At 40.9% G+C, this 27,147-nt stretch overlaps 2 protein-coding genes across 15 annotated transcripts in view; one reads left to right on the plus strand and one right to left on the minus strand.

Annotated features, from left to right (window-relative positions):
* The first annotated feature begins 2 nt into the window (after nucleotides 1–2).
* Nucleotides 3–8,968, plus strand: ITGB1BP1 (integrin subunit beta 1 binding protein 1). 12 transcript variants are annotated; one of them, XM_055810625.1, is made up of 7 exons: nucleotides 3–50; nucleotides 1,560–1,660; nucleotides 2,573–2,651; nucleotides 3,346–3,482; nucleotides 4,675–4,767; nucleotides 7,703–7,852; nucleotides 8,584–8,968. In XM_055810625.1, exons 2-7 carry the CDS (start codon nucleotides 1,589–1,591, stop codon nucleotides 8,653–8,655), a joined length of 603 nt encoding a protein of 200 aa, XP_055666600.1. In that variant the 5' UTR covers nucleotides 3–50; nucleotides 1,560–1,588; the 3' UTR covers nucleotides 8,656–8,968. The 12 variants fall into 12 exon arrangements, with proteins under 12 accessions (XP_055666600.1, XP_055666602.1, XP_055666599.1 ...); XM_055810627.1 differs by having other exon boundaries at nucleotides 32–50; nucleotides 1,563–1,660; XM_055810624.1 differs by lacking the exon at nucleotides 3–50 and adding an exon at nucleotides 81–315.
* Nucleotides 8,969–9,249: 281 nt separating this feature from the next.
* The window catches only part of ASAP2 (ArfGAP with SH3 domain, ankyrin repeat and PH domain 2), a 96,083-nt gene continuing 78,185 nt past the window's right edge, over nucleotides 9,250–27,147 (minus strand). Inside the window, exons 22-28 of one of the 3 annotated variants that reach the window (XM_055810619.1) lie at nucleotides 26,180–26,435; nucleotides 23,536–23,697; nucleotides 22,469–22,637; nucleotides 20,771–20,838; nucleotides 16,929–17,041; nucleotides 12,873–12,995; nucleotides 9,250–11,919 (exon numbers count right to left, since the gene is read on the minus strand). In XM_055810619.1, coding sequence (XP_055666594.1) covers nucleotides 11,845–11,919; nucleotides 12,873–12,995; nucleotides 16,929–17,041; nucleotides 20,771–20,838; nucleotides 22,469–22,637; nucleotides 23,536–23,697; nucleotides 26,180–26,435 — 966 coding nt within the window. In that variant the 3' untranslated portion in view covers nucleotides 9,250–11,844. Of the gene's footprint in view, nucleotides 11,920–12,872; nucleotides 12,996–16,928; nucleotides 17,042–18,977; nucleotides 20,004–20,770; nucleotides 20,839–22,468; nucleotides 22,638–23,535; nucleotides 23,698–26,179; nucleotides 26,436–27,147 lie in introns of those variants that run through there. The other 2 variants (XM_055810618.1, XM_055810621.1) reach the window with 2 other exon arrangements.

Genomic DNA, 27,147 nt, shown 5'->3' on the forward strand with positions numbered 1-27,147 from the left:
CGCCTGCGCCGCGACCCGGAAGCGGAAGGGTGGGCGCGCGGCGGGCTGAGGTGAGGGGCCGGTCGGCCGGGGGCGCGCAGCGGGTGCGGGCTGCCGGGGAGGCGGGGGAGGCCGCGGCAGCGGCGCCGGGTGGAAGGAGCCGAGGCGGAGCGTCCCCGGGAGGCGGGGGGGTGCCGCAGAGGAGCGCTCGGCCCGCGGCTGCGGCGGCCAAACCGGCGCTGGGCGCTGCCCGCCCTGGCGGAGCCGCGTTCCCGCCGGGGCCCCGCCTCTCGCCTCTCCGTGGGAAGCGGCGTTGCCGTCGTTGCCGTCGATCAGGTTATCGTCTGGGGCTGGAGGGAGGAACGGGAGGGAAAGCCACGCGCGGGGCCGCCCTTCCTGGCTTCTCCGCGCCCGTCCCGCCGCAGCACCCGGCCTCGGGCAGGACCCGGCGCTTCCCGCGGCCGCGGGGGGAGGGGCGCACCGCAGGGAACGCGCTATGGAGCTGCAGGAGCTCCCTAACCATCTACCGCGTTGGGAAAGCTCGTGAATTACTATCTGCTGAGTTGTGCCTTCCTCAGAGACTGCAGGCAGAATCAGCGAATCTGCTCGTGTTGCGGCAGCTGCTGCTCTGAAGGGGGGGGCTGCTGGATCCGCGCTGGTGGCTGGAAGGAGCTCAGTGGGGTGCTGGGTGCCACGACTCCCTGGCAGCACTGCTTGTCGCGAAGGGTGGCTTTTGGTCTGCCAGAGACCAAGTGTTCGCTTAATGACAAACGCGGCAGCAGCCTGGGGACTGTAATCCAGCACTGCATCGCAGATCTAAGCTCCTCCTTATGCATCTTCCATTCTTTTCTGCAGTGTCGGCTGTCTTCAATAGGCTGTCTGCCTCCTCTGTCCTCTTCCTTCCACCTGCTTAACATGTCTGAAGCCCTGTAATTAAAATATTCTTCTGTGAAGCTGGGAAATAGGGGTTTTGTGCTCCTGCTTTTTGACACGGGCCAGCCAAATGTTAAGCAACTGAAAGCAGTAGAGCAGATACAGGAAAAATACTTCTGGAATACACTCGGAACTCCCAGTAAATCAGTTCTAAGGCACTAAATATAACATCCTTCTTGCTTGGAGTTTTCAGGAACATGTTAAGTAGTAATGGCTGCTCAGAGAAGTATTACAGTCAGTAGTTTTTCAGAAGTAGGTTTTTTTTTAATGGGAGCATAATCTTTGGAGCAGGGATTGCATTGGATGCATTTTGCAGGGCACTTAAAAATCATTAATGCTTTCAAGTGATACTATACATTTTGAGTTTTGTCTCGTTTCTGAATCTGCATCAATAGAAACTGACCTTTGCAATAGTCTGTAAAGTCGGTAGCAGCATTTTTTTGATTAATCAGAGGACAGGGAAGTTTTAGCAGAGAGGTTGAGGGACTTGCCACAGTCACACACAGAGCGCACCAGAGGAACATTGCTACTTCGGTTCTCAAATCCTTTATAAATTTCCAGGTTTTGTCCACAGTAACTCTGTTGTTTGCCAGGAACTCCTTCCCTTGATGGTATGACAAGCATTAATTTTTATTTTTCCTACCTAGAAGATCTTCCTTGATCCAATTATGAAAAAATGTTTAGAAAAGGAAAAAAACGACACAGCAGCAGCAGCTCACAAAGCAGTGAAATCAGTACTAAAAGCAAGGTAAGCTGAATTTAGTATATACTCTGTTTATGGAAGCACTTTTGTTTGTACCAAGCTGACAGTTCAGTGGTTCGCTTGCACTGATGGTAGGGTATGTTTCCTATATAGCATATAAAATGCCATGTTCCACAAGGACAACTTTCTACTTCTGCTGTTCCTCAGATTGTCTTATGAGAGTTAAACCCCCCCTACTCGTTGTAAAGCCCTTGCATTCTGAGATGACTGCTCGATTGCTTCCATAGTGAAGCCCACAAGAGTTTATGGCAGCACATAGTGAGTGAGGTTTGGAGGAAAAAGTAGTACGTTTGTTCTGTAGTGCTAAATACTGTCGTTAGGAAGATGCCTGGTGTTAGGTACCAAGAGTTAGTTTATTCTTCAATACTAGTTGGTTACTCAGGATCTCTAAAAAGTATTCTTCATTTTGAATAATGTGTCCATTTTGTCTGATAGGTTTTGGAATGATCATTTGAATATTCTGGATTTTCCAAGGTGCCGTTTCACTTCCCTTGCACTGCTATGCTATTCCAAGCATTGGTGACAAGCATGTAGTTGTCAATTTCTTCAAGTTAAGATGCAGTACCAGAAAAGTCTGGACATAACCTTAAGGTTCATTTTCTCTTTTTCTTTTATTTCCTCCTTCTTTCAGAATATTTGTGGACTTCTCAAGGGTTCCTGCTGTTTTTGTATCAATCTAATCTACACTGAGGCAGAAAGATAACTTCAGGAAAGAAATAGGTGGTGGTGTTTTTTTTCTCCTCATTTTGCAGTGCTGCTGAAGTAATTAGAACGTAAACACTAATTTATTTTTTTTAAAAAAAGAGTTGAGGCAGGGTATCTAAAAGTGAGTTTTTAATATGTTCTCAGTAACTTTCTGATGATCCCGATTTTTAATTTTTTATTTATTTTTTGTAGTCTGTAGATTCCAGTCTTGGGGGACTTTCCAGGTCTAGTACTGTGGCTAGTCTAGATACAGACTCCACGAAAAGTTCAGGTATGTAATCGCAGTTTGAGCAGATACTTGTGGAGCAGGATTAACTTTATGTGTGTTCATATGAAAGAGCAGAGAATGGAAAGGGTTAAAACATGTATTTTTAATAATTGTGAGTGACTCTGTAGGTAGCCTGTTGACTAATGTATGCATAGCTCTAGGCTTCTAAAACATTAATAATGATTCATCTAGGATTATGTCACTGTTTTCAAAGTAAAGTGTCTGAGTAAGAAAAACTTAGTTGCAGTACCAGTCACGGCATAAATCTGGTGTAACTTTTTGGAAGCTATGTTTCTTGCTTTTACATTTGCCCTGAAATAATGGAAATAAGATTTGATTTCACCTGTTCTTGCTCACTAGATCACAGTGTGTCACTGTTGGACCAAATAGTTCATTTAAAACAAATCTATATAGAAAAGGAGAACCAGCTGATTCAAGGTTGTTAACTAAAAATGTGAATTAGTATAAACAACACTGTATCACAGATTCATATGAAACTGTTGCCTTTTCCAAGGACTGTTGTGAATCGACCCAGGACAGTTCATTAAGGAGATGATTTAATATACTGTGGTAAAGTTTAGTGTTTGATGAAAGTCAGCAAAAATTACGCAATTTAATGTTAGTTCCATTGGCACCAATTAGAATAGTGTTACTGTTCTGGAGTTCTTCAGAATTGCTTTGTTTTATTTTGTTGCAGGACAAAGCAATAGTAATTCTGATACGTGTGCAGAATTCAGAGTTAAATATGTTGGTGCCATTGAAAAATTGAAACATAATGAGAGCAAAAGTCTTGAAGGGCCATTGGACTTGATAAATTACATAGATGTTGCACAGGTAAGTGGGTTACAAAAGACAATGCCAACAACATCAGAACACTAAGCTTTTAGGCGTATTTCTTTCGTATTATCATGTGATCTGACATCTTTTTATGTAAATTTTAGACTTACTAGAATGAAGTAGCTTACTTTAAAAAACATTGTTATGAATCTCAAAAGCTGTCACACAATTCCATCCTACTGAGTAACTGGAGAAGGTGCACCCAAAAAGCAGTTTTGAAGAAGCAGGCTCAGGGCGAAGGCACTTCTCGTGAGTCATTACTGTATAAGTAGCCCACTTGAAAGTTGTTATATTGTCTTGAAAGTTGTTGTATTGTCTTCAGTGCTGTTAGAATTACTATCCAGGAAATAATACCTCCTCCAGATTTCCTCAGTACTGTAGAAGTTTTCCCATAGAGGAAAATGTCAAATTTCTGCTTACAATCACTTATGAACCCATGACCAAAAAACTTGAGTAATATTTGGGTCGTCCTTGCCAAAGTGTGGTTACCTGTACTTACTTTTGTGCTGAAAGCCGTAACTGGTTGTTCTCATTATGTAGGTGATTGTCTGTATCTTCAAAAGCACAGAATGTCTGTTTATCTTACAGCAACTTGACATTTCAAGTACCTGAATATACACTAAAACTCTTTTTACATAACAAAATTGCTGCCAGTGTGGAACATAGATCACCCAGGGTCAGCGCAGCATGCCAGGGCATACGTTTGTCCACAGGGCCAAACTCCCCCTGAGATGATCAGTTCCTTTCTGGAATCATGTAATATTTAGAACACAACAGAGTATTTCAGTTGGAAGGGACCCACAACGATCACCTAGTCCAACTGCCTGACCACCTCAGGGCTGACCAAAAGTTAAGCGCATGTTGTTAAGGCCATTGTCTAAATGACCCTTAAAAAGTGACAAGCTTGGGGCGTCGACCACCTCTCCAGGAAGCCTGTGCCAGTGAATGACCACCCTCTTGGTAAAGAAATGCTTCCTCATGTCAAGTGTAAACTTCCCCTAAACATTTTTCACATAATGTTAAGAGATGGGAGGAGTGCAAGTGTGGCAGGCAGACTCCACGCAGCAAGATACGAGCCGGGTCAGTGATGTTGCTGATTCTGTAGGCATAAACACATTTTCTATTATGTATCTTCATTGTTCACGTTCTTCTGTCTGCACTAAAGGCTTTTGTTTGTTTCCCTCCAAAGCAAGATGGAAAGTTACCTTTTGTTCCAGGTGAAGAGGAGTTTATTATGGGAGTTTCCAAATACGGCATTAAAGTTTCAACATCTGATCAGTATGTAAGTGACTCACAACAAACTGTCTTTTTGGTGAGAGTTGGAAAGTTGCTTTTATTTTTTTCTCTGATAGATGAACTGTTTGACCAAAATGTCACTTCAGGCTTTAAGCAAAAGTCAAAGAAACAGACAAAAAAAGCTCTCACAACAGCACTGCTTAATGTTGTTATCTCCTCAGGGCTCTGTATTTCCTAGTTGGATTGATTTGGCTTAGGACAAAAATCCATCCCTTTTGAGATAGAGCACCAGACAGAAGGCAAGCAAGCCCTTCTGCTCTTTGGGCGCACCTTTCTCTCTCTGTAGTTGTCCTGCCATCCTCTCATGTGGAAGAGTAGCATGACTCTGGTGGCCAAGACCGCTCCTCAGCCTGAGTTAGTAATGCAGTTCCTGTGCAGTTGTGGAGAGGAGAAAACAAAGCATGGGGCTTTTTTTCAGTAATACTTGAGTTATATTCCTCTTTAAAGTTCCAGCCTTGCACCCCTAATCCAAGAGCGTGAGTTTGCTGCAGCATTAAAGCCTCATGATGCCGCTTTATTGACCAAGCCTATTTTTCGTTTGCATCGTTTCTTACAAGTAGTTTATTTTCCTTTAGTGCACTTCCAAGTAGCTTTTTTTCCTAAAAATAAATAATCCGGTCTCTTCCCCAGGGCCCTCTAGTTGCCTTTGTGTAGCTTTGTATTGCAGCCGTGTGGTTTCTTTCTGGTGGCCCTCAGGGCCCCAAATACCATAAATACTTGGCCTTGATGATGTCATGACCCATCAACAACCCAGCAATGCCTGTTAGTACAAGCCTCGAGTATGAGGACAGTGAATAGCATTGCTCAATAGCTGAATACTCTGAAGAGAACCAAAAAGTTTCCTTTGGTCCCCTCAGAAAACACCACACTTGTTTCCAGTGCCTGGGAGGAAGTGTAGTAGTTGTTACTCGAACTTTGAATTCTTTCGGGTTCTGTTTTTGCTGTCTTCCTAAATTGTTAATTCTCATTAAGAACATAGGTTACACTGTTATTTGAATTCCTTTGTACTTTGATAAAGATCAAATAGGTATTTTTAAGACTTTTATCCATCATTCTTCTGTCTTTAAGCTGAAAGCATGCACAAGCTGATAAAGCCTTCTGTGATTAAGCTAGCTTGCACTGGCATTTTATTGCACTGCATTCTACTTCCCAAATTCTGGCTTTTTGCATCTTTTGTCATGGCGGACATTTAGTTTGTCCTTTAGTGTGTTAGTCCACGTAACTTTTCATAGAGCTCCAAGATGGGAAGGTTTTCTCTGCGTTCATACAGAGAATTCAGTCTTTTATGACTTTGGGGGAAAGGCCAATTCTGTGATTTGTAGATGTTTTTGCAGGTGAATAGGCAGCTATTTATTTCAGATGCCAAAAAGAGAACGGATTGCAGGATACAAATGTTTTCCTCATGGATTTCAGCCCGTGTTTGAGAAATTATTTCATTAGTGACCTAAATATGTACAGATATATAATTCACTGGTACATTTCCATTGTTGGTGGATGCAACCATTAGAAACCAAAGGTGAAGTATTTACATAAGTCACAGAGTCTTTGCCCGCCTTCACATTCCATTTGTGTGTGCTTGTACGTTATATGTCTGTACATACACTTATGGCACAGTTTGTCCACCTGTCACCTCATTTCTCTCTCAGATGTGAAATCCCCTCAGAGCCAAATACTGGAAGGAGGGAAGGAAATGAATTTGTACAGAGTGACTGCGTACTTAACAGAATTCTATCCTCCCTCTTTTAGTGGTAATCCACATGCACATTAGCACTGTAGCAAGTTCCAAGCAAGTAACTAAAAAATTACAAGCAGTTTGGAGGAAAATCATGGCATCTTTCATACAGAGACTGGAGAGTTGATCCACTAAGTTCCGTGTCAGCTCCAGCTGCCTTCAGTATGGTACGATGGTGACGGTATGAATATTGTGATTGTCGAGTGAATGTTTTCATTCATTTCATTCACGAGTGATGGAGATGTTCTTTGGCAAGGTGATCTCAGGAGCTCTGACAGAGGCTTCTCCCTTCATGGTTTCATAGTAGGGATCAATCTCACTGTCCATTTTTACAGCTTCTATATCGAAATGGGCATTTCTTTAGACCCTTCAGCTGCTGGCAGGGACAAGGTGTTTGATGCCGTGAACATGGAAAACGAGCTGTATGGAAGCCGTAAGACCCTAGAGGTGGTATGACCGGAGTAAACCAGATGAGCCTTATTGGTTGGGTAGGATGGCTTGAGAAGAAAGGCTTTGTGTAGGGTAGGTCTGCAGACCTTGCACTGGATGACATCAACCAACCTTTGTGGAATGGCCAAGATCAGAACTGTTGGGACTGTGCTGAAACCCTGCAACTGCAGTGTGGAGAAGTCTCCTGGACTAGATCTCTGCCAGAGTCAGGATCCATGCTGTGGCCAGAAGTGGCCTGGCTATATCCGCATGGCTACCCACCCCCCAAAGCAACTAACCTTGTCCATGCCCTCTTCTGGGAACAGGGGAACAGTTTCTCATGCATACGCTTCCTGGAACAAAGGCAGGGGATTGTCTAGAAAAATACTGTAAAAGCAGAAAGTTGTTTTAAGTTACCTCTGTGCCAGAGGTACAGTGTACCACCGGTCCTACTCACAGAGGGCGAGTGAGGACAGGTTGGAACCCGATGTGTGCTTCTGCAGTATGGCCAGGAATAGAGTCCATATATGAATGCAATTCTAAAACAGAAGCAAAAATTAAAGCTAAAACTGTGTTAAACCAACACTTATTTTTTTAAAATGTTGACTACACTCTCATTTAAAAAAATTGTAATTTTGCCAAGGAATACTCTTCTCGGTAAAGAAGTATTCTTTTGTAGGAGACAGAATTAAATCAGGTGGAAAACTGAAATAGCTGTTGCAGTGTTCCAGAGTAACTTTTATTTGCCACATGGTTTCAGGATGTGTTACATAGGCATGCTCTCTATTTAATTGTACGGATGGTCTGCTATGATGATGGTCTGGGAGCAGGAAAAAGTTTACTGGCTTTGAAGACAACAGATGCAGCCTCTGAAGAATGCAGCCTCTGGGTATATCAGTGCAATAGTTTGGTAAGAGTTTATGTTTAAAGTATTTAATTTAGGTATCAGTATTTTGATTGTAAAGGGAGATTCTAAAACCCAAGGCCCTTGTGAAGGCTTTTTGGCAGAAGGGGAATTGCTCAATCGGAAGAGAGCATAAACCTGGGGAGAAAAACCCTGCTGACTGCATTTGATCAGCTTTGAGGAAAAATATTTCCATTCCCTAAAATTGCTAATGAATGTACACGCCAGAGAAAGCTCTTTGCGATTTCAAGAGTGCTGATGTAGCTGCTAAGGACAACCCTCTGTATTTTCAAAGACAAAAACCTTTTAAGATCGGACAGGGCAGGAACAGATCAAGTTAACAATTCTGGTAACAGAGCATGCATTCATAGTTATAAGGAAGGGAAGCAATCCTTTCTTAAGAGTAGGAGAATTCATTGTCAAGATACTTTTAAGACACACACCCTTAGCAGCACTGGGGGAACACATGAACTGACTTTCTGAATGCTGGTATCATGCTATGATGAAAGCTAACAACTCTGACTTGTTTCAAAAGAGCTCATTTAAAACAGCTTCCCACATGTCATCGCAGACCACAGAAATCAAATTAGATGTCATTGTGCTACTCCACTTTGCATGTCTGCCTAAAGAATGATAAAGGCCACATTGCGCTTTAAATGAGTTTTGAGACATTTAGAAGTTCTTCAGAAAGTGTTAATATGTGTGTTTGGGTGTGTTTTTTTGTTTTTTTTTTTTAGGAACAAGCACAAGCTATTTGCAAAGTGTTATCTACAGCCTTTGATTCAGTTTTAATGTCGGAGAAGTCCTGATTTTCCTCAGCAGCACGTGACAGTGCAGTACAAGAGGCCTCTGCATAGGGACAAAACAGGGCTCCTCTGTGATACCGCAGACCGGCTGTAGCTATACACAAACCTAGAAGAGATTTGCTGTGCAAACAAGAGCCATGCACCACTGCACATGGTACTTTGTCATGCCCCAAACGTGACTTGAAGGAATTATACCATCTTCGGTTTCCAGGATAATAGAAAATTTTATATTTAACATTATTTTTTTCCTAAATTGTGTTTTGTATATTAATGTCAATATTGTAGAAATGTAAAATAAAACTGACACTTGCTTCTATCTCTTTGTCTGAAAAAGAATTTGTTAATATAAGCTTCACTTCTGCTTAGCCTAGATACTAGAACAAAACGAGAGCAAAGCAATAATAGGTAGCTGTTTGGTTATTTACACCTCTAATTTCATCTTAGGTGTGCTGTCTACACAGTTTCTATGTTCAACTAAAAATCCAGAAGACGTAGCACTTGAGCAAAAAAATGGACTTGTTTGTATTTCTCCTTTATATGTCAAAAGGAACAATATTGCCTAAGCAATGCAGAGTAACAGAAGAGACGTAGCCAAAGTGATTTTAAAAGTAGTTTTATTTTTCCAGACATTTGACTGGTTAACAAGAGTAAAATTTATTAATCATGCTCTAATTATAAATCACTGCATCCAGGACATTGAAAATAAGAGTTGATTTTAGGTTATACAATATGTACAGTTGCTCTGCAACTAAAGAAAATAAAAACAACTGAATTGAATATTATACATCTCATAGCATTCTAAGCTGCATTTTAAGTGTCACTTGCTCCTTTTTAAACAGTTAACACAGCAACCTAATAGTCTGTCTATTAACAGGGTTTTTTTGAATCATTATTTTAATCAGATTTGAAAAGTTGTATGAAATATGCCAAAATTTTGGACTTAAAATTCTTAATTTTATATTATAAATAGATATCTACAGGCTCTAGAATTTCTTTTTCCCTCTGCCAGAGGAGCAAACTTTGAGAAACATGGAAAAATCGAGGGGTAAATTTTGTTTAGCTGCTCTTTATTGGTCCTCAAGATTGTAGCTGTATGCACTGTTAGTGCCGTTATGTTGTGTTCTACAAGTTTCCTGGTTTCTAAGTGACCAGTGAAGAAGGCTGTGATACTTTAAAGTGTATTCCTCTTCTAGCAGAACTCAAGGAAAATTTGCGTCGTTTAACTTTACGAGTTGTTACATACACTATAAGATTCTGTGTTAAAAATACTGTACATTAGGAGATCTGTGCAAAATAATATGCCCATTTACTCTCTAGACTCTATCAGGGATAGAAACATACAAAATAGTGTTGCAAACTGAACATATCAGTAAGTGAATAAAACTGTAGTGCTAAACTATTACTCTATTGTTTTACCGGGAACTTTGAAAATACAGACTAATTTGCTTCAACTTGCAACAAAAATATCTTGAAACATTCCAGTTTGTTCCCCATTTATTACTGCAGCAACAGCATCTAGGAAATCAAAGTTATGCATGGACTTGGCTGTACCCACACTTTCGAGAGGCTGTCAACCAACTGTACCATGTAGGAAAGGCAATACAAGGTAAGATCAGTGTTGCTCTTCCAGCACTAACGCAACGGGATTTTTTCTCCACATAAGCATATATGGTGCTGGCCCATTTTCCATTCCGTTCAGTATGAAATGGCCAATTTAAACACCATTTGTCAGAAATTCAAAGTTCTCTTGATAAATCTAGAGATACAATATTCACAAAATGTGATCAAAGCCAATGTGACCTAGACATCAGTTTTTCTTATTCTATGCCATCAGTTGTTTTCCTGTAGCATAAGCAAAACCTGGTACAATTTCACAATATACAAACATCAAAATGACATCATTTTGGTGTTGGTGTTTTGTATTCCATCAACCAACTATGAACTATCCATGGCCTAGCCTTTTTTTTTTTTTTTTTTTTTTTCACAAATTAGTAAAACAAATTTAACAGTGTAGCTACCATATATGTGGGTATATTATATAAATACAGAGTGAGTGAGCAAACTATCATTGTTTGCAAGGTAGTGGCACACAAACTTTATAAAACGGAACATAACGTAGCGTACTTGTGAGGTGTCGGATACCCTATTGACCAAGGATAATTATCTTAAGTGTTCCACCAAATATGTTCTCTCTGTGAACACATTGCTGGATGATTTAAGAAAATTCAAGAATTTAAAAACAAAGTCTAATCACTATAATGAGACAAGTGTAAGAAATGCTCTGCAATCCATCATCATAGTTAAGTACATTTCAGGAAGTGCAGTTTTCATATCCTTGAGTTAATGTAGTAACTCGTTAATATTGCCATAGTTTAGTTAGCCAGCAGTAGTCACATTAAATGACCGAAATGGATGTAACGTACATAAAGAACATTCAAAAAACAGGTTCTACACACGTGCAGCATAGAAAAATGAAACAGTCTCAAGCTCACAAAATTAGAACTAGGAAGTTCAACGACTAACACAGATTTCAGATAACTTTACGCAAATATCTACATCCGTTCTGAAAGAAAGAAGTTTCTCTTGTGGTAAACTGAAATACTTTTTCGCTTTTACCTGGCCAAAGACACCCGATTAAAAGTTTCTTCTACAATTGTTGACATCCTGGATGACAGCCAGTGTGGCAAGATGCTGAAGTCCTTTTAGAACTATGCAGCAGCTCGCGTGTTTTGGTTCCAACACTTCAAATGGCACTGAGTGTTGGATAAACTCACTGCCCTGTTAGATGCACACGATTTCTTTGACTGGGGAAGCAACACTGAACTGTGGTACTGTCATGTTACAGAAGGGAGAGTAAAATTACAGTGAATTGATTGAAAAGAACAGTCATAATGTTGTGATGTTCACACACTTAGATGGATTTTGATTGTTAAAGCTTTTCAGTTCACCTTGAAAAATACAGGAAGAATTGTTTTCTTTAAAGTGTAAACTGCTCACAAGAAGTTTTCACATAGAAAAAGTTTTAGAAGTCCCAAAATCAGAATGATGGCAATAAAAAAGTGAGCTACAGTACCTAGGACTTGGGCAGTGCTCTGGCAAGGCATCTGCAGATAGGTAGATGAAATGAAATAGAGCAAAACATATTTCTGTGACCACTGGAAATGAGAAATGTCTCCACTTATCAGTAGCAATTTAGTCAACAATAAAGTGCACAAATGATACAGGGAAAGCTCCTTTCCGACTGGGATCTCCATCAATATGACCAATCTGAAAGAGTCCAGATATTTTTCAAGTTAATTTCAAAACGCTATTTCAGTCACACCAAAATGAATACCAGTCACCTTCCTGCCTATAACATGCAAGCCTCTCCCTACATATTTTTTGCAGTAGTGGTGTTTTTCTTTTGTGAAGAGGAAAATTCAGTCCTACTGGGTGCACTCATTTTTCAGCTATAGACGTGTCTTTTTTTTTTTCTAAATTCAAATGTATTATCCAGTTCTTTGAAAGTAACACCTCTTAATGCAGTATACTGCTGCACCATTTCAGCGCATTCTGTAATGCCTCACAGCCCATGTTCTGCCTCTGTTAAGTTGCTTCTTTTTCCCCCACTTACCAATCACCGAAAGGTAAAAGGATAGATGAAGCTTCAACAGTTTTGGGTTTTACATGCATCTATTTGTGTTTCTGCAGCATTATTGTCAACTTAGATGCAATTTGAAGTTCTATTCTTTGTTAGCTAACAGAGTAATGCAAGTATTTTCATGTGTAACAATTTCCCAAGACTTTGTAGCTGATGAGAACCTGGGATGTAAATAGTTGAGATGGTTTCCCAGCTCAAATAGACCATTTCTCCCTCTCAGTCAGCTGATGAGTTAGGACAATACAAAGCTGTCTTCTGAGGCCCACCACCCAGCATCTGGAACAGTAGCAGATTCTTAATTCACTGACACCTCACCCCAAGAATTTCCTGAATCACACAGACCGTGTCCCCTGTGTATTGTGAACCTCACTAATCAGGTTTGGTTTTTTCTGAATGAGAAAAGCTGAAAATTTGTCTGGTTTGATTTTTTTTGAGCAAATGAAATGTCTGGAATCAGGTTCCCATGAGATGAAACTTTTCTTGTTATTTGGAAAAACAGCAGGGGACCTTCTGAAGTCAGTGTCAACCTCTAGATTTCATTTCTTTCCAAGTGTGTTGATAGAAAATGCAAAACACTCACCCACCACTCCTGATCTTCTTCACCATCAACCACGATAATATCTCCCTCCGAAAACGTAAGCTCATCTGGGTTATCTGCTACACAGTTGTAAATTGCTTTTACTCTCTTGGGTTTAGTTTTTGACTGAAATATAAAAATATGTAAATGTAAAAAGCAATATAGCAGAGAAGAGACAGAAGAGACTTAGAGCTGGTCTATAGGAAGCTTCAGAACTGCTTCAAACTGCTACTTTTCATAGGTTAGAGTTCAGCTGTATCTTTTACGCTGGGTGCTCATGCTTCAGGCTGAATTTGGCAGCACCCAAAGCCTTTTGGAACCAACGGCACCTCCAACAGGGGCCAGGTTCCCCTTAGCAATCTTCCACTGTGACTCATCCAAACCTGTCCTCAGAGCTGTGTATCACAGCAGTGAGAATGATTTCATGCAGGAGGCAGGCTGATCAAGTTCAAGTGCTACACAGCAAGTGTAACAGCACCAGCATTATCAGAAAGAGGCTTGAGCCACCTGCCAGTATGCCCCTTCTTAATTTGCTAAACCCATTTCAGCAGTGTACAAACCCTCCGAAACATCCTCTGCCTCTCTGTAGTGCTTTGAGGACTGCAAGCTACAGGAGTGTGGTTTGGCAACTCTTCTAATACGTAAGTTTAATAAGAAGTTGCAATACTCCAATATTGCAGTGGGACTCCAATCCTAGTTGGGTTCTGTTTGAAGTGATGCTGAAATTGTTTTGCTCTGCTATCACAGTATCCACTGTCCTAATCTCATACCCCTCTCGGTGCAACCCAAGCCTTCTGCTACTTTTGTTTTCAGCCTACTCATTCTCTATTGCTGACTGACAATAATGCTACCTACCTAGTCTTTCCATGCAAGGAGTGAAGAGGCACAGGACCTGGAGGCAGGGCATAAGTTCCTACCATGAGTCCACCCTTTTCCCCTCGTTGCCCCAGCCACAGCCAGCAAAAATCTCTCCTTTCTACCCTAAGATGTGAGAGCAGAGCTGTAAGTGCCATTTAGATCCAGAAACAACTGTTAATGCAATGGGTGTATGGGACAGAGGCTCCAGATGGGATAAGGAAAAGAAGGTCTCATCACCATCCTGGAGACTCCCAGGCACCAGTCCCAGCCTCTAGTCAGGTCAGCCATGGAGCAGGAAGCTTGTAAGGAGAGAAGAGAGTCCACTCACAAGTCTGCTTCTTCCTACCAGCAAAATGCTCTGCTGAGGACAGTACTACCCAACAGCTTCTTAACGTGCCATTTTGTTAGAGCTGAGCGCCATGCAGAAAAAGGAGGATGTGTATGGGGAAGGAGAAGAGGTAGCATGATGTTATGCTCCTCTGTAACTATCCATTTGCATTTCAATATAAAAAACTGGCCCTGCCCAGACCAGGCATAACTTTAGGCTCCAGCTGTTGGGCACACCCTTGTGAGCTGGCAGCCTTGCACGGCATCAAGGCAATTTTGCCAGATGCTCCATCTCAGTCACGTTACAGTTTGAACCACAGCCACCTTTTAGGTCAAAAAGGAAAAGCTTCACACCAGTACAACAGTGATATAACCACTAACTTCAAAGTACAGTAATTACAGGTATTTCTTGTTCTTTTGGAAGGCAAGGAAATGAAAATAGATCCCATTCCCAGAAGACTAAAAACTTCCAGGAAAGTTTCCCATGTATCTACAATATGGTTCCAAAAATCTAAAATATACATAGAAGAAAAAAAGATGCATCAGGAATTTCCATGTGAAAATTAGACTATTAGGCAAATGCACTGTATAGGAGATAAGCTGCTGGCTACATGTGCACGTCCAACTAGACCTCTTTTTTCTTTACTCTTCAGAAGTAAAGCACTTGTGCAATCATTTCCTAAACCTGGGCTGGCTTCTGGATCCTCTGGCAGGGTAAGGACTCAGCAAAAAAGCTGGAGTATAAGGCTAAATGGAGCAATTTAGCCAAAGTACTTTAGCTAGACTGATCTAGCTAAAAGCTCTTTAGCTGAGGGGCCCTTGACTAAATCTCAGCTAAGATGCTTTAGCTAGATTGATTTAGCTAAAGCACCTTAACTAGCACATACTCCCTAAGCCAGGTTTCCCTTAATTCTTTGTCCTATGACAGAAGAAAATCATCCAGCTGATTTTCTCAGTCTCACAAAATTCACCCTACTGAAGCCCTAGAGACACCTGAAGAGTCAGATCTGTTCTTCATATTACGTGCAATTAATATTAGACAGTGGAGATACTGACTGTTCCCTAGAAACTAGCCAGGATAGCTCATTTCGTCATAACTAAAGCAATTTGTCCTATAAAACTAAAAAGGAGTGAACAAGATAGAGAAACTAATACAACTTTCATTTATACAGAAACCCAGGTAAACAGCCATTTCAGAACCAACGGATGTGTTCAGAGTATGTGGCCAATGCTCACACCTGAATCCCAGAAAACACAACAGAAATTGTGATAAGAGTTCAACAGCTTCACAAAATAAATATGGCAGTTCCCTCTGTGCACGTAAGCAAAAGGGATAGATATTCCATTTTACACTACTCAGAGCGTTTTGTTTTCTTGTAGCCTAAAACATGGAAGTTGTTTTGATGCAAGAAAGACAGTAACTTGATTGAACAAGAGTGGGGGAGGCAAGAAAATAGAAGATTTTATACTCCCAACTAATGCAAGATGAACTCCGGATGCCTCCGTGGCTTTTCAGCATTATCATATGAGAAACACCTAATAGTAGTTCTAAATGCTCAAGATAAACAAGCAAGGCTATGCACACAAATACACTGAAGTCTGTCCTGGAGAGCTATTATTTCAGTAGATGTATATTTCAGTAGAAGGGAAAATGGATGAAGGAAGAGAGGCAGAGAACTGAAGAAGGCAGGTCTTCTCGTTACAGCTCATTAATATGACAGTCGCAGAGCCACGAACAGCACATCTCCTACCTCTCAGTTTATTATTCACCCACTGAACCACACTCCTGCACAGAATGTAAAGCATGAAACAGCCCAGACGTAGTCACATACAGTGTCTCAGAAAGTATGGACTCTCACAAAGTATGGTGATTTACTTACTGCAGAGAAATACTGTTACGATCAAGCGTGTATGAATGTTTTATGTCTATCACACGAGAAAGCAACATAAAACGAGAGCAAGGACCAAAGATCTAGCTGAACTACACATAATGTACAGCTCACCTGACATATGGAAATGCATCCCTTTACCTACGCCAGTGTAAGAATACAGGTATTGACACTAACATGTGTGTTACCATTCATGGTCCTAGATTATAAATAAAAGAAGGCCACACAGTTGTATCAAGAGACCATCTAAATCCAGCATCTCTCTTCTAACAGTCACTGTAAGGCTGGGGGAGGGTGCAGAAGAAGAACATACAATACTTGCAGCCTTCCCCTTCAGCCACCTTCCAGCTGGGGATGTCTCAAGTCAGATGCGGTTTCTGTGTACTCACTAAGAGATTTCTCTCCTGTCACCCAATGAATGAAAGACAAAGAGATGCAAAGAGAATGAACCGCACAAAGAACCAGTTTATTTTGTTCTGAGCTTGACTCCTACTAGTCTTGTCTGAAACCATTTGATCTATTGATGCGAACAACTCTGCTAACTTATATTACAGAAGTAAGCACAAAAGCTCCCTTATTACTTACTTCACTGAAGGTTAAGAATGAAGCTACGTATGATCTACAAGTGACTCACTCACCAAGCTCACCTACAAGTAACTAACTTATGAAGCTTACATACCTTCAGCAAGTTATACCATACATTCTGTACATTGTGTTGGTCACATTTGGACAACAAGTAAAGAGCCATCTTTTCTTTGCTTTCTCTTTGGGTTTTGTTGGTGGCTTTTTTTTAAATTTAAAATCGCATACTATCATATAGCAAATGCAAGAAAAGCACAGTTTTCATAAATAATTAGCACAGTCATGCACATATTTAACACAGGATACGGGTTTTTTATTTTTCATGACTCTCACACTTTCTCCATAACAGGATACACTATTATATCAACACCGTGTCTGACAGAAACCTAGATTGTCTACTTACTATTTGTGATTTCCTTGGCATTGGTGCTGGTGGCTGGATCTGTGCCAAAGTATTTGTTGTAGAACCAGTTTGTGTTACTGGAATTTCACATACAGAAGATGACTCTCCTGCTCCTAAGGTAAGTAAAACAAGTAAATTTTAGGCATGCTTTAAAATAACAGTAAAAGTGATTCTACAAATTGAAACCAAATTAATTATTCTTTAAAAGATACAGATAATTTTATATCCCACAAGTATTTCATTTTTTAATGGTTCCTTCAAAATAAATGAACAGAATTTTTCTATCCTTTTCCTTACCAAAACAGGCCTGTTTTCCCAAAGACAACTGCCTAAGACCTTTAATACTGCAGACATGCTAAAAGAGAAAAAAGCCTATGACACAGATGAGAGCAGAACCAAATATTCCATTTCCCCATTTGCTCACTACAGACTGTGCGCTTTCAGCACCCTTCTTTCCTAGTAAAGACCATCATTATCAAGATGCTGTATCCTTCACAGGAGACTCCTGACACAGATGGCAAATAGTCATTAGCAAATTCCCCTTCGGTATGTCAAGCAAAACAAGAAAGAATCACAGTAAAACCCAATGAAACTAATAGATACAGTGGAAGGTAGGAGAAATTCCACTACAAACACCACAGAATCCACACAACTTTCCTTTGGACATTTTATTAATATGACATTAATGTAACGTCCCAAAGTAGTAGTTACTTTGAACAATGAAAAGTGCAGAATGAATAATGAACTCTGAATTCTGTTCATTATAATGAAAAGACAGATACTGATCTGCAATTTAATTACAAGTGACATTATATGAGCTTTGGATTTTCAAACTAGAAACACATCCTTCTATTCTAAAAGGTGTATCTGCTACCTTGTTTATGACACATGCAAATAAGAGAGTAAACTAAGGTTTTCATAATGCATCCTTTGTTTGAGTGGGATTTAGGTGAGGTTAGGAAAGATAAAGCCCAACTGGAATTGAATCTGGCAAGGGATGTCAAAGACAACAAGAAATGCTTCTGTAAATACACAGGTAACTAAAGAAAATTTAGGGAAAATGTGGGTCCATTGCTCAATGAGATGAGGATCTGGTTACACAGGGCATGGAAAAGGCTGAGAAACTGAATGCCACTTTTGCCTCAGCCTTTACTAGCAAGAATGGTCTTCAGGAATCCCAGGTCCCAGAGCCAGGGGGAAATCTGGAGCAAGGAAGTGCGAAGTCCTGCACCTGGGGATGAACGAGCCCACGCGTCACTATATCTTGGTGGCCACCCAGATGGAAAGCAGGGCCAGAGGCAATAGGCACAAACTGAAACACAGGAGGAGCTATCTGAAATCAGGAGACACTTTGTTACTGTAAGGGTGACCCAGCACTGGCACAGGTTGTCCACGGAGGCTGTGGAGTCTCTATCCTGGAGATATTCAGAAGCTATCCGGACACGGCCTTGGGCAATCTCCAGAAGTCCCTTCTCAACTTCAGCCATTCTGTGATTCTGTTTCTTATTACACGGCCCCATTATTTACATTAATTGGCCCATAACTGTTCATGCTGAACAGCCTGAGGCGTCAGGGCCTACACAATCAAGAGAAACAAGAATCAGAATCATTTAGGGTGAAAAGACCTCTGACATCATCAAGTCCAACCACTAACCCAGGACTGCCAAGTCCATATCACATGTTTTTTGAACACCTCCAGGGATGGTGATTCCACCACTCCACTGGGCAGCCTCATCCAAAGCTTGACCACCCATTTGGTGAAGAAATTTTTCCTCATATCTGATCTAAACCTCTCCTGCCACAACCTGAGGCCATTCCCTCTTGTCCTGTCACTTGTTACCTGGGAGAAGTGACCGACCCCCACCTGCCCACAGCCTCCTTTCAGGCAGCTGTAGGGAGCGATAAGGTCCCCCCTGAGCCTCCTCCTCTCCAGGCTAAACACCCCAGCCCCTCAGCCGCTCCTCATCAGACTTGTGCTCCAGACCCTTCCCCAGCCCCGCTGCCCATCTCTGGACACGCTCCAGCCCCTCCAAGTCCCCCTTGCAGTGAGGGGCCCAAAGCTGAACACAGGATTCCAGGTGTGGCCTCACCGGTGCCCAGTACAGGGGGACGGTCACTGCCCTGGTCCTGCTGGCCACACTGTGTCTGACACAAGCCAGGGTGCTGCTGGCCCTCCTGGCCACCCGGGCACACTGCTGGCTCACGTTCAGCCGGCCATCAACCAGCATCAACACTCCACCCCAGATTGTTGTCACCTGTAAACTTACTGAGGGTGCACTCAGTCCCTTCATCCAGGCTGTTGATAAAACACTAAACAGGACTGGCCCCAACACTGAGCCCTGGGGAACAGCACTTGTGACCGGCCACCAGCTGGATGTAACTCCATCCACCACCACTCCTTGGGCCCAGCCACCCAGCCAGCTTGTAACCCAGTGCAGAGCACACCCGTCCAAGCTGTGAGCAGCCAGTTTCTGCAGGAGACGGTGCCAAAGTCCAGAGAGACAACATCCACAGTCTTTCCCTCATCCAATAAATGGGTCATCTTGTTGTAGAAGGAGATTGGGATTGTCAAGCAGGACTGGGCTTTCATAAACGCACCCTGGCTGGGCCTGATCCCCCAGTTATCCTGCACATGCCACGTGATGGCACTGGGGATGATCTGCTCCATAACCTTCCCTGGCACCGAGGTCAGCCTGACAGGCCTGTAAGCTCCCCAGATCCACCTTCCTGCCCTTCTTGTAGAAGGGCATCACACAGCTAACCTCCAGTCTTCTGGGACCTCTCCCGCTTGCCAGGACTGTTGATGGATGATGGACAGTGGCTTGGCCACCAGCTCCCTCAGTTCCCTCGGGTGGATCCCATCCAGCCCCACAGACCTGTGTGTGTCCAAGTGGAGCAGCAGGTCACTGACCGTTGCCTCCTGGACTGTAGGGACTGCATTCTGCTCCTCGTCCCTGTCTTCCAGCTCAGGGGGCTGAGTACCCAGAAGGAAGCTCGTCTTGCGATTGAAGACTGAGGCAAAGAAAGCATTGAGTACCTCAGCCTTTTCCTCATCCTTTATGGCAATGTTCCCCACTGTATCAAATAAAGGATGCAGATTATCCTTGGCCCTCTTTTTGTTTCTAACGTATCCATAAAAACATTTTTTTTTTGTATCTTTTACAGCAGTGGTCAGCCTGAGTTCTGGCTGGGCTTTTGCCTCTCTCTAAACCTTGCCCTGGATAACCTCGTGACATCCCTGTAGTCCTCTAGAGCTGTCTGCCCCTTCTTCCAAAGCTAGTAAACTCTCCTTTTTTCCCTGAGTTCCTGCCAAAGCTCTCTGTTCAACCAGGCTGGTCTTCTCCCCTGCCAGCTCATCTTTCATCACACGGGAACAGCCTGCTCCTGGGCTTTTAAGATGTCCTTCTTGAAGAATGTCCAGCCTTCCTGGACCCCTTGGCCCTTCAGGACTGTCTCCCAGGGGACTCTGTCAACCCGGCTCCTAAAGAGGCCAAAGTCAGCCCACTGAAATTCCGAGGCAGTGGTTCTGCTGACCCCCTTCCTTACTTCTCCAATAACATCTCAGGATCACTATGCCCAAGACATCCTCCAACCACCACATCACCCACCAGTCCTTCCCTGTTTGTAAACAGCAGGTCCAGCTCGGGATCTCCCCTGGCTGCCTCACTGTCCAGCTGTGTCAGAAAGTTACCTTCCACAGACTCCAGGAACCTCCTGAACTGAATGATTGTACTGACTGTATTTAAATGTGTAAGGCAAATAAAACCCCCACACACACTCTCCCTTAGACCGTTATAATGATAGCTTGATTACAATAAAATAAATGTCTAAACCACAATTACCAGTTTGTTGTAGGGAACCAAGTCCTCTGGACTGCCCTTTGTTAGTTAATCCAGATGGCTTCTCAGTCCTGTGCACAAAGTTAGAAATTCATCCATTTGAGAAACAAACAAGAACTTGAAACACAACAATACAGAGTAGTTTCCAAATAATAAAATTCTTGTCATGTCTTCTGTATATTCTGGTGACAACTGTTTTGCTTTTAAAAATACTACTTTGCTTCCATATTTTTGATTATGCCAATTATAAGATGCACTTAATTAAAAAAGGCAGAAGAACAATATAGGCTTTATTACTGCAATTTGTGTAGAGCTGATTTTCTTTTCCTAAATTCTGAAGTTTCTTTCACTGCTATTTTAAAATTCTTTGTTAAAATCACGTATCCATACCAGTCAGTACATTACAGCAAGCTTCAGGAAGTTGCTTCTCCCTTTTACTTTGTATGGTGTATACAATCAAAGGACTAGAAAGGGAGCTCAAAGGTAATTTACCTCCATCATTCACAAAGGATCAATCAAATATATTTATCTCACATACAAGCACACACATCTTCCTTTATTTTATAACTATCTAAGTTTGCATAGGCTGTACTCCGCCAAATTTTCAGCATCAGAGACTCCAAAACCTTCCCAGGTAGTTTACTGCTTTATTTCCTTATGCTTACTTTTGGAAAGCTTTCTGTAGTGTCTACCTGATTTTTTCTTGACATAGCTTAAATGAAAGTCTTCTTTTTTAGAGCCATTATGAGATGTAAAAAGGAATGGCATAATCCAACACTATGTATTTTGTATATATTTTATCTATTTTGTATCTATGCTACAATTTCTTTTTTAAAAAATGTAAGAGAATCTTCTTTGTTCCAAACTTTTCTCACAGGTCCTATTTTCTAGACTACTCATTACCTTATTCATCTGCCCTGGTTTCTGCCTCACTACAGCAGTCCAGCTGAGGCATTACTGATGTTCAGTCAACTGGAAGGATGAATTCATACACTTTGCAGGCTATAATCAAACAATACTATCTCTCTTTGACTCTTCCACAGCAGCATGAGTTGTCTGACTTCCTTTTATTTATGACTCACTATGTCCTTGCAGATCTTTCTTTTAAGGACTTTTGCTTAACCACACTCCGCTGCTCCCCATGCTTGTTTTTGTTGTTGATTGTTCCTAAGTGTTGCTTACTGAATGAAATCCCTCCCTTGACTATTATTCCAGTTTCTCAACTGCTTTGGATATAATGCTCTTTTCCAGTACACTTGTACCTCCTAACTTTGTTTCCTGAAAATTTAAAAACAGTTTTTTCTGTTCCAGGTCTCTGTACTCCTGCCATGAATGAAAATATTGAATGGAACTGAACCTAGTCAAAGTATATGAACAATAAATGGCACAATCAGACATAAGATCCCATTATCTCTTTTTTGTTATTAGATGAGAATTAGAAATGGATTACTCTTTGTGGCTTCTCAGTTCTATCACGGCTAAGCATTCTTTAGATATTCTGCAAGTCATACAATCTTAAATCACTAGGCTGTCTTGTGATCTGCTCCCTTAGTGCCTGCCTTCTGTTCATTCCCATACTCTAGAATACATCATTGGCAAAAGTATGCATGCTGTATAGATGACTTCCACGTTATATACCATAAAATTAAAAAGTTACTAATAATCATGAAGTATATTAAATATTAAAATGACATCAGTTACCCAGGAATAGGCTTTCTTTGAGAGATTCTACTAGGAGGTTGTGGGGGCAGCGGTGGTGGGGTTGGCTTTGTTTGTGGAAGAGCTGGTTGCTGTTTAGATTGCTGGTTCAAAGCTTCTATAATGCTGGCTGTTTTTGCCACTGGAGGCGGTGGTGCCGGAGAAAGCACATCTATAGAAGAAAGTTAGACAGTGAAGTGGAATTAAATTCCTATTTACCATTTTATTTCTTGTGTTCCCAGCACAGGATATTTTCCTGTTACAGGATTTACCCCAATCCAAGAAAAATGCTTTACTACCTGTAATCTATAACATAAACAGAAAGCAATCTTTCCATTGAAAGGAGGACCTCTTTGGAAAGAGGTTTACCTCTTGTTCCACCTAGTCAAGGTCAGAGAGCTCACAAGTACTTCAATTCATTCAAGCACTAAAGTACAAACAAAGAAAATTCTTACCAAAGTCCATAATTTTCTTGAAAATACAAGATCAGAATATATTTAATGAAATGCTACTAGTGTTTGCCCATCAAGACCTTCAGTTCATGTTTTACAGAAAAATAACTGAGGGAATAATATCTGAGAAGTTTTATTTAGAGGAATATCAAATCCTGTTACAATTAACATCTAAATAACTTCACATTACATTTAGCAATTAATTAAAATTTCTACTGAATTCTTGAAACCACAACAGCAGCTGGTAACGCATTAAAGCATCTTCTTGCATTCCTATGGTCTGCACCAACCAAGCACAACGTGGAGACATAGCCCCAGGCCTACATGTAACACTCATCTTTACAATTAGGGAGAAATGCGGCATTGCAACAACACATATATAAAAAGTGAAGAGCTCTTTCACTCTAGTAATAGGTAGTATTTCCTGTTGACCCTGCACTACACCATACAGTCCTCACTAGGGCATCAGAGAAGACAGTTCATACAAAGTTACTGGATGGGAACGACAGGCCAAAGCTACAGTCACCAAAAGAGGAAGTATGAGTTGTGGAAATGGAAAAATAAGCCAACTATGATTAGATACAGCAGAAGGGAAAACAGGGGAAAGTGGAAACATACTTGTAGATGTTACACGCAATGGCGGCACAGGGGGATGAATAGCTGGTGGATCTGATGAAGACCTCTGCCTGCTTATACTTTCCACTCCTAAAGAATTTGTCTTCCACATTGCATTAGATGAAGAAATTGTCTGAATACCACTGCCAAGAACTGAAGGCTGAACTAAAAAGAGAGGAAAATACTGTATTATTATTATTGCTTACCCTAAGCACAAAGTGTTAATATTCACACCCGTGCTTTTAAAAATGGTGTAGCTATACCACTATTTCAGCAATAGGAACCATTGCCATCCTGCTGGAATGCCACAGCAGAAACCAGAGTCTGGTATGAAAAAAAAATGACATACAAGTTTCTGGGTGAAGTCTTACTAACACTTTACCCAAGTAAAATTCATCCGCAGACATTACTTTAAAATACGTCAACACTTGAAAAAACAGAAATTTCTCAAGACGACAGAAGGCAAGTCTTGCTACCTTCTTTAATCCCTGACTGACAGCTGTAATCTTCTTGGGTACTGCAAGAAAAGAACTTTACTCTTGCATGAGCATTAGCAGACATTGCTGACTTAAAGCAAAACATCAGTTTTGTCTTGGAATTGACATAAAATTGCAATTCTGAATTTCATCCAAACAAGAAGGTATAATAGCTAGTCATGAAACAAAGTACAACTTTTGGGGGGCCTCCTAAATGACTCCATTCTTAAGCTGAAGAGCTGCCTCCCCAGTTCATAAAAACACACTACAGGTTTTCTTCATAAAGCCAGTAATTTGCACGTATCATGCCACTTCTCCCTACTCAGCACATGAGCATCATATCAAGAAAAGATGAAACAGAGTAAGGTATGAATAAATATTAGCTTGCAGGAAAAGCATAAAAGGCTCAGAAGACTTGGAGAACAGCCTAAAGCTAAGAAGATAAAGGAGTAATAATACACCGTAAGCATAACATCAACAACATCAGCAATCAACAAGAAGCTAAGATCAATGATACTATTACAGCTTTTAACTAAGAATATAAAATGATAGGCTAATACATTGCTAAAGTAAAGAATATGAGCTAATAATCTAAGCCAGGCAGCATGCTTTCTTGGCACGAGTTGCACTATACCACTGCCAAGTTGTCTGGGGTTGGGAATGAAATTAAAATGACGCTCTTTGAAAAGTGTCATTTAATCAAGGGTAAACAGTGGGTAAAATAGTATGGTTGGCCATGACTAAAATAATATCAAAGGGTAGAATAGTCTTTTTAACTACTCAATTGTATTACTAATTCAGAGATAGAATCTAACAGTTAGACTACGCAAACTCCTTGGGTAAATTTTCCTGTTTGGTGGGGGAAACACTCCTTTCCATCAAGGAAAAGAAGTGTCTAGATATTAAGCTTAGACTTTATGCAAAAATGTTAGATGAAAGGAACCCCACCTTGGTTAACTTCTGTATGTTGCTAAACTTCCCCCAGTCTCATGCCACCCTTTTTAAGTAACCCAATACCACGCTGTTCTATCGTTCTTAGTTTTTCTGTCTCCAAGATAACATATTAATCTGACTTTTATGCTGCAGCCACTTCTGTGAGACCAGTAACTTGACTTTTCATATTACACAGACATTCAATTTGCCATCTCAGACACAATCACTGGTATATGGAGTCTTGCATTCTGACCTCTGTACAGTCCTCCCAAAGGCAGAAGCCACTCACATATGCCTAGAACATTCCATGCTAATATCTCCTCTTAGGGAGTCTGAATTACAGCACCATAGAAAACCATGTGTTTGGACGGCCATTTTTCTTGAATTGAACTTTACATAAATTTAGCATCCATGAAAGCTGCTGGATTAATAGAGATATTAAAACAATGAATTACACCGCACATGTACTGTACAAAGAAGACCTATACAGATTTCTCTATGCTTCTTCACTATGATCCAAACAGATTACATATGAAGATAAGAATGATGTGCACAGTATCAGCTTTAATGATAGAGTTTTGCAAGCACACAACCCTTCTGAACCAGGATGAGGCATGTACATTTCACATTGTTTTGCTGATCAGGGTATAACCAGAAATTGGCAGTTAGATTTTGAGTCAGCTACCAGTTCTTTAAAATCATTCAGTTCTCCACATCATGACACTTACAATTTTATTTCAACAACCTTGAAGCATGTATTTAAGAGAAGACTTTGCAAGGTTAAACCCTCTCATGTTCTGCATATGCTCTCCATTCTCACAGGCCTTAAACAATTTTCCACAGCAGTCAAATGCTATTGAAATTGTACGTTTAAACTGAACTCTGACAATGACATCTTCAGGAAGCAGAAGTATGAAAAGATGGAATATAACAAAAACCAATTTGCTGAACTAACCTGACTGCAGCCTTCCTTTAAATAAATAATTTAACTCTACTGAGGTTACCTAGGCATTGTTTTCCCGAACACTATTGTGTGCTTTCTTGCAGGTATACTGAAAACCAAACTCAGAACAGGTTGTGCACATTCACTTCAAGTACATAAAATGAAGTTATCAATAAACTGTTCCAATACTTACCTGTGCAAAATAGCTGCAAAAGAAAACCTAAAAATGTAATAATATAAAAAAAGTTATGATCTCATTCTTCTAACATACAATGATATTGTCTGGTGTTAGTACCTTTGCCAATATTCCTTGGAGGTAGAGGAGGTGCACTACTTGTAACAGGTACTGCAGGCTGAATGGGAGGTGGACTGCCACTGAGTATTGCTCCGTATGTTTCGTTCTGTAATATACTTGGCATAAATCCTCTTTGCTTATCCTTAGCAATGTTTGCTGCATCTCTTGCCAAGGATGCTACATTAGGCTGAAGTTGGTTTGACCCAAGTTGATAGAAGCTGACAGGCCTGTCCTCTCTCCGATTGGGACTGGGTTGCTTAAACACAACAACAGAAGTAACTCACTGATACCACATTAATTGTACTCATTTTGTTTATTAGTAGATAGAAAGTTAATAGTGTCTAGAAAGAAAAAATGCCTTCTAAGATGCATTTTTGTTGCTTTTAATACGTAATCTAAAAGCTATATTCTGCCCTCTTCAAGGCCAAGTAACTGTGAACATTAACAAAAGAAAGATTAAATGTGAATAGCATTTCAAAACAATTATTTTCTTATTTTCTCCTGTAGTAGAGTCTTATAGGATAATACTGTATCGCTATATACACAGGACTATACTCTTATCGATGGTCAATATAAATATTCAGACTGGATCCAGTAAAGTTTCCCTGCATCAAAATACCAGGTAATATTTTCAAAAGTAAATAAAACCCTGAAGATCCTAAGCCTCATCTGATGTTCAGCAGTATTAGATCCCAAATAGATGAGTGTGATCTCAAAAACCAGACAGAAATGTATCTAAGTATTCTACCTGTAGCTCAGCCTACAACAAACTATGAGCCAAAACTTCTCATGAATTCTTTTTAGCTCACTAATACCATGGGACAAGTTCGTGAGATTACTTCAGTTGGCAGCAGGAATGGAACATTGCTCATCCCATGCAACTTATCAAATGAGATCTAATTAGTTATCTGGGACTTACAGCAAGTCATCTGCTTGCTATGCACACTTATCATTATTCCTCCTGTTTG

This window comes from Falco peregrinus, chromosome 7 (assembly GCF_023634155.1).
Source record: "Falco peregrinus isolate bFalPer1 chromosome 7, bFalPer1.pri, whole genome shotgun sequence".
Classification (NCBI taxonomy): Eukaryota; Metazoa; Chordata; class Aves; order Falconiformes; family Falconidae; genus Falco; species Falco peregrinus.